We start from the raw sequence: 7,500 nt of genomic DNA, 5'->3' as shown, positions 1-7,500 counted from the left end.
CCAGTAATGGCGCGATGGGAGTTGGTGATAATTATTACCGGGGGTGCAAAGGAGAGAGCCATCAGCACAAATTAAACAAGAGGCTCCCTGATTGACGGCTAGCTGTCAGCAAGGGCATACCTGAGCTAAGGGGTCTCTTATGTGTGCTTGTGTATGTCCATGCATGTGTGTGTGTGTGTGTGTGTGTTCTTTCATATCTAGCGAATGTGTTTGGCACGCGTGGGTGTCAATATGACAAACCGCCTTTTTTAATGGCTCTACAGCTGAAAGTAAACAGATTGCCCAGGATTCCCGACAGCCTGGCTGTCAAAAAAACGCATTCTTATGCCAAACAAAAGCAAAAGCAGACCTTTCTTTCGTTCAGAAATGCTCCCTCTCTTGCCCGCACGCACAAACACATACCCACACACACACACACACACACACACACACATTTTACACATTGGGAGAGACAGAGCGAAAGAGCAGTTCTATGTGGGAGCCAGCAAAAAAGAGACGAACTTGGCACCATGTGTTATGAAAAAGAGGGCAAACTTGAAGGAGAAGGACGAAAAAAATCTAGTTTTTACTGCTGTGTATTCCTACGACCGTGTGTGTGTGTGTGTGTGTGTGTGTGTGTGTGTGTGTCCGTCTGAGCTCAGTGTGTGACAGTGTGGGGCCTCTCGCTGTAGAGCTGCCTTTATTGATATGCCAACGGCTGCTGTGAGGTGTGGTCAGCCATTGCCAGGCTGGTCCCTGCATAGAAACACACTACCACCACCACCAGCCCCACCACCACCACCACCAGCCCCAGCCCTGCCCGTGCTGGCTACCCGGCTGGATCCCCTGGCCTGAGCTCAGGCACTGGCTCTGGCTCTGCATTCAGCTCCAGTCGCTCAGCAGCTGCCACGCCGTATCTCTATCCAGTCACCTCCTCCACATTTATCCTGCTTAAGACCTTTTAGGACCAGAATGGCCTCGCCTTGCCTGCTTAACCCCCCCACCCCCCACCCCCCTATGGTGCCTATGGCACCTATGGCACCTGGTCACTCTGTGTGTGTGTGTGTGTGTGTGTGTGTGTGTGTGTGTGTGTGTGTGTGTGTGTGTGTGTGTGTGTGTGTGTGTGTGTGTGTGTGTGTGTGTGTGTTTGAGAAGAGACAGACACATGCATACAATCCTACAGTATACACACAAGGGTAGCTTCTGACTTCAAATGAGAATTTAATTAATATTTAATCTACACTAGATGCTGTCCTCTGTCTCTCCTCTGCCTTTAAGATTGTGACTGACTGGGATTTTTGGGGTGCTGCATGGTAGATCATGAACCAGTGGTGAATATTTATCAGTAGCTGCCGCCAAATATCCATATTTTTACAAAAATATTAAATTCATGCTTAAAAATAAACACTGAAATGTGTCTAGAATCACTGTCCTAGACCTAGTCTGTACTGTGTGATTCTCAGTCCTAGTCTTAATCCGTACTGCGTGATGCCCAGTCCTAATCCTAATCCATACTGCATGATTCCCGGTGCTAATCCTAATCCGTACTGTGTGATTCCCAGTCATAGTCGGTACTGTGTGAATCCCAGTCCTTATCCATACTGCGTGATTCCTAGTCCTAAACTGCGTTCAGACATAGGTGTAAGTCTGCATGTTCCGTGGATATCAAGCAGTTGGACTGTATATCTGAACAAAATATCCCGACATTTGGAACCCCGAACTTAGGCGGCTCTTACACGACTCCCCTCCTAGTATTTCAGACGGACATTGTGTAAATGAACTTGTGTCTGAACGAAGCGAAGAACATGCAGAGATTCTGTTCATGTGCGTCGGTGTCATTCACACATTATGTCCACATAATGTCTGCAAGTAAGCATCATATCTAAATCACCAGGAGGGTTGGAAACAGTTCTAGTCTGCACCCCTGGAGTGTTAACAGGCCTCTTGGGGCTCTGGGCTCCTCTGACAACCAGCCATGACCCAGGAAGCAGCCGCTACTCAAGACTTACTCCTCTCAACACCCCCCCCCCCTCCCCTTCTGTGGAAAAGATCTGTGTGTGTGTGTGTGTGTGTGTGTGTGTGTGTGTGTGTGTGTGTGTGTGTGTGTGTGTGTGTGTGTAAATGGGAGCTCTTGCTTGCTTGGCTGCTTGCGTGAGTGGATGTGGTTCTGTGCTGCTCAGCTGAAAATGCCAGAGAACAAAGGGATCGATGGAGAATGAGAAAATGATGTGCTGGAGAGGAGGTAGAGGCTATTTCTAAGAGACACTTCCTGCTCCGCACGCAACACACACAACACATACATACAACACACACACACAACACACAAACTTGCAGTCGGCAGTGAGCATACAGTGGCTGAAGTGGACATCCATATGCATATGTAGCAGCATGAGAGCAAGAGGGCCCTGGTCTGTGTGTTAATCATGCTGATGCAGAGAGTCTAAAAACAACCTCTCTCAGTCCTGAACTTCCTTTCTCTTCTTCTCTTCTCTTCTTCTCTTTTCTTCTCTCTCTCTCCCTCTCTCTCTTTCTCTTCCTCCCTCTTTCTCTCACGCAGGTGGCCCGGCACCGAGGCGGGGCTGTAGCCCGGGGTGGCGTGAAGCGTTGCCGTGGTAATTTCACCCTCTCCCTGCCGCGAGGAATAATTACACCGCTGGCTGCTCTGCGAGTCTATCTGCACCACCCTGCCTACTGCTCTCTACCTCCCTCTCTGTTCTCCTTCACTCTCCATCCCTCTCTTTATCTCTACCTCTCCATTGCTCTCCTCCTCCATCCCTCTTTTCATCTCTACCTCTCCTCCTCCAACTCTCACATGTGAACTATTCTGCTAGTGCAGGGGGGAGGAGAGGGGAAGAGAGAAAGAGGGGAAGAGAGAAAGAGGGAGACTCACACACCTCCATCCTCTGCATCGCGCCCTCCCTCCCTTGCTCGCCTTGACCTCGCTTTATCCCCCCCCACCCACACACTGTATCATTTACAGCTCCTCATCCTCACACTCCCTCTCTCCTCCTCTGTTCTTCCCCCTCTCCACTCCTCCCACGTCCCCTCCGACTCATTCCCTCTCCCTCTCAGATTCTGCTGGTGTCAGGATGTATTGTGCACTCTGTGGGGCAGAAGGGAGAAGGCTCCACATCAGCAGCCTGAAGATTAGGGACACTTCCATGCCTCTTTAAAAAGGGAGAGGCACCACTGATTGAAGTTCATCCGTCGGCTTCGATCTCCCTCTCTCTCTCTCTCTCTCCTCACTCCTTCTCTCTCCCCATCCCTCTCTCTCTCTCTCTCATCCCTGACACTTCTGAGGCCATTCTCAGTATCTCCCAGCCCTGGCGGCACTCTTAGAATGCATAATGATTATGACATCGGGGATGTGCTCAGCAATGAATTGGAGTCTATATAGCACTCTCTGTGTGTGTGTGTGTGTGTGTGTGTGTGTGTGTGTGTGTGTGTGACATGGATCTGTATGTTCCCTTCTGAGTTGTAGGGTTGTAGGGATTGTGCAACTCTTGTGAGGACTCCTCGTGCGCCTCCCCTGTGTCGCTCATCAGCATGTACAGTGCTCAAGTCTCCGTCGCTCATCAGCATGTAGAGTGCTCAAGTCTCCTGCTGCTGCTTGCTGAGTCGCACTGACTTATCAGCGGATTATCAGGGGTCTGTGTGATCCCTACAAACACCTGAGCACTGCTTCACAATGCACTCCGCTCGCTCCCTCACACACACACACACACACACACACACACACACACACACACACACACACGCACGCACGGACACGCACACACGCACACACAGATTACGAGCAAATCACAAGATACCCATTCTTTTTTCATTCTCGGTCTTATGATTAGGACACAGCGGGTTTGTTTTCCTAGAAGAGCAACTGCATATGAGCAAGCTCTCACATGGAGATTATCTTTGTCAACATCACAGTGAATCACCTGGGTTTTATCGAGCTATATCCTCTGGTGCATTAAGGGTGTTGGAGTGATGTCGAACCTCCAAAGAATATGGATGGTGCCCATGTTTGTTAAAAAAAAAAAAAAAAAAAAAAAAACAGAATAAAAACAGTAGGCTGGCGTGGTGCTTTAACCTGCCATTTCGCCCGCTGCCAATCACAGCTACCATTCTCTCACACACACACACACACACACACACCATTTCGCCCGCTGCCAATCACAGTTTTTTCCCCTTCATGCTCAGTGGGTGTCAGCAGGCCAGCCAGTGGACGACTAGAGTGAGTGTGTGTGCTGACAAGGGGCAGCAGGGTTTGACGGAGAAGGGTGTGTGTGTGTGTGTGTGTGTGTGTGTGTGTGTGTGTATGTGTTTGTCTGTGTGAGAGACGGGGGGAGAACTCCATGGTTACCGTTGAGCCACTTGGAGTTGTACTGCGCCGTCCTGAGGGGAGGCAGGCCGCCCAGGCTGCGGTAGATGACAGGGTCGCGGCCCGAGAAGTCGATGACCGTGGCGGCGTACAGCTCGCCGCTCTCGGTCACCACGGCCGTGGAGTTGTGGCGCGGGTCGTACGGGCAGCGAGCCACACCGTTCACCTTCTCTAGCACGTTGCTCAGATTACCGACCTGGAGAGAGAGAAAGAGTAGAGTGGGAGAGAGGAGAGAGAGATAGGAAGATAAGAAACACTGTTACTTTGGAGGGCAAGTGGTGGCAGGGGGGGGGGGGGGGTGCATGCAGTGTGAGTCCTTAAGAGGGGATCAAGATAAAAATCAGGCTGGTTCAATTCCCCTCCAGTCATTCACATCCACTAACCCCGACTGGTTTCTGCTTCCCGAGAGCGAAACACCATCGTGGCCACCATCATCATGAATCAGCTTGGAGAGTTGAATTGAGGCACCCTCATAAAACCACCATAAAATAAACACACACACACACACTACTCTCTGTCACCATAAAGGCCAATTTATAGTTCAGGTGACAAGCATCGCTAGACAAAATATATTGTAAAAGAGACAAAATTTGTGTCTGCTAGGGTGACATACATCAAAACATTTGAAACAGCAAAGACATTGTTGCATACTCTGATTTGATATAAACCCAAAGTGTTGGTCATGGTGTGTGTCATTTCACAGTGAAATGTAACGACAATGTCCAAGTTGATATAGAAACTAGTTGACGTTCTTTTCAACTATTTGTTGCTGCCGCTGGACTATGAAAACCTACAGCTCTGCGACATCTGTCGACAACAATTTTTTTTTGCTTTCAAAATTGACCTTGACCTTGAATTGACCTTAACCCATTCACAGTCTTCACCCACCTCGCGGATCATACAGAGAGGCTGGAAGGCGTTGGTTCCGCAGGTCATCACCTCCGTCTTGTTGATCAGAAGCACCCGGATGTAGTTCTGACACTCCACCTGCAGGGGGCAGTACACTTGTGAGGGTCTCTCCAAACACAGCCCCAACTAACACCCACCCACCAACTACCACCAGCAATTACAGTTCTACACTCACCAAATAACACCACCAATTACTGCTATACACTCTCCAACTGACACCAATTAAAGTCCTAGCTCAGAATCCAACACCAATTAGAACTCTACACTCCGCAATTGACTAGGGATCAATAATGAGTCAGGCCTAGCCTAACGTTCTCCTCTGTATGAGGAGTGCCATGGCTGCTTTAAACTTCATCTTTTGGTCTCAGTGCTCATCTCTGTGGTCAACACTGATTGTCTATTAACCCACAGACTTCTAGAATATCCAATCTAGCTGAAGCCTTGAGAAACTAATATCACTGTTAGTCTACTTTGCACATACATGACAGAGTGATTAATAGGCTTGCTGAGGTTTCTATGTTTTGTTTTGTCTGCCAACTTCGGCTTAATGAATAAGCAGTCCCCACAGTGGCCATCACAAAGGAACCTGCCTCCATTTTGTTTTGGCAGCTATGAGAATTACATTAGACGTAGTGAAGGATGGAGCCATTTTCCCCCTGTGCCTTTTCCCGTCAATATCAGCAAAACTGTCATACAAAGAAGATTTTATGTTTCATTTTAACTCTGAATGAAATTACAATATTTTAAAATACCCTGTGGAGTGTCAAAGCCTTATAAAAGAGAGACAAGGTCTGACCCGTTTCCAGGCTTCATAGACAAGTGATTACAGTTTTTTCCTCCATAAACTTTCATTTCACCCCCCCTTCCCTCTCTCTATCCCTCTCTCTATCCCTCTCTCTCCCCCATCTCTCTCCCTTTCTTTCTCTCTCTCTCTCTCTCTCTCTCTCTCTGTCTACCTCATACTTTTTCCTACCGGCCTTTTGAGATAAAAATGACATGGTAATCAATTCCCCCAAAGAAAGCGAGACAACAGAATGATCATGGCACCGGTTATCAGTGCCAGCAGCCAACCTGCCTTCCCCTCGCATGCTAAAAAGGCAGGAAGTGTCTTTTCTTGGCTCCCTATTCTTTTTATTCCAGACACTTTGCAACACCTTTCAGACACTTCAGTCCCTACCATCTACTGCCTTCATTGCGTCCAGACTATTACTGTGCAACCTACTGTAGCTGTAAAGGCCTTACCAGGAGCAGACACACAACCCCAAATCAAGCAAATGCTAACAATTCAAACACTGTCCTACATTCCCTATAAATCACAGTCCTCGGGCCAATAGTCTGTCAGAAGATGCAGAGAATGATCTTTTTTTAAGGGGGATGGACGGACCTGAGGGTCTCAAAGTTACCTCTGTCTTTCCTTTGCTCTGACAGGACCTCCTGGTGTCTTCGTCCGGGCTCCATTCTGTTGCCTGGGAAACCAAAAATAAACAACAACAAAAAAGACAAAAAAAGAGTGACTTGCTCGCCTCATTCACACACAGCCAACAGCTGCTTTTCAGGGGGAGGGTTTTTGGGGAAGGCTGTTACGCAACTGCTGTTACTGCAATACATCAACATGAAGGGGGCATTAGAATGCTACTGTCGTTTTCTTTAATTGCACAAAACAGGTTGATAGGTGGGCCAAAAAGCTCCACGCACGCACACACACACACATAAACTCAAACACTCTCTCACTCTCTTTTACACACACACACACACAGGGGAGCTAAGGTAATAGGAGAGACTGTGCAACCGTATGCCATTTTCATGCTAATGTTCCCCCCCCCCCCCCCCCCCCCCGTCTTAGCTGGCACAGAGCTGCCCAGTCCTACCCTCTTTCTCTCACACAAGACACTCACCGCAAACCACAACTTCCCTCTTCACTACACCAATTATGGGGCTTTTGCGGCCGTTAACGGTGACACAGCAAGAGACCGGGCCCTTCCAAACCACACACACTCTCCCCCCTCTCTCGCCCTCCTCACGCTCTCTGTTGGCAGAGGGAGGCGAGGCCGGCAGTGCAGAGCCGCCTTCCTCCTTTGTGCTCGGGGGCCTGAGAGAGAGGGACGGCTATCTCATGGGTATCACTTTGCGTTTAGGTCTCCTCCACCAGCGAAAATAATCAGAGCACTGAGGTGGACAGGCCAACTGCTGAGAGAGAGAGAGAGAGAGAGAGAGAGAAAGTGAGAAAGAGAGAG

At 48.9% G+C, this 7,500-nt stretch overlaps 1 protein-coding gene across 4 annotated transcripts in view; it reads right to left on the bottom strand.

Moving 5' to 3' along the window:
- Positions 1 to 7,500, bottom strand: part of sema5ba (sema domain, seven thrombospondin repeats (type 1 and type 1-like), transmembrane domain (TM) and short cytoplasmic domain, (semaphorin) 5Ba) — a 118,879-nt gene that overhangs the window by 41,748 nt on the left and 69,631 nt on the right. For all 4 annotated transcript variants that reach the window (XM_076264023.1, XM_076264026.1, XM_076264024.1 and 1 more), the window contains 3 exons: positions 6,670 to 6,732; positions 5,246 to 5,344; positions 4,340 to 4,553 (listed from right to left, as the gene is read on the bottom strand). In XM_076264023.1, coding sequence (XP_076120138.1) covers positions 4,340 to 4,553; positions 5,246 to 5,344; positions 6,670 to 6,732 — 376 coding nt within the window. The remainder of the gene's footprint in view (positions 1 to 4,339; positions 4,554 to 5,245; positions 5,345 to 6,669; positions 6,733 to 7,500) is intronic.

Source organism: Alosa pseudoharengus, unplaced genomic scaffold (assembly GCF_046254945.1).
Source record: "Alosa pseudoharengus isolate Yale_2024_CS ecotype anadromous, Long Island Sound unplaced genomic scaffold, YU_APseudo_1.1 YU_APseudo_1.1_scf_3, whole genome shotgun sequence".
Classification (NCBI taxonomy): domain Eukaryota; kingdom Metazoa; phylum Chordata; class Actinopteri; order Clupeiformes; family Clupeidae; genus Alosa; species Alosa pseudoharengus.
This window is presented reverse-complemented; position numbering and strand designations above follow the sequence as displayed.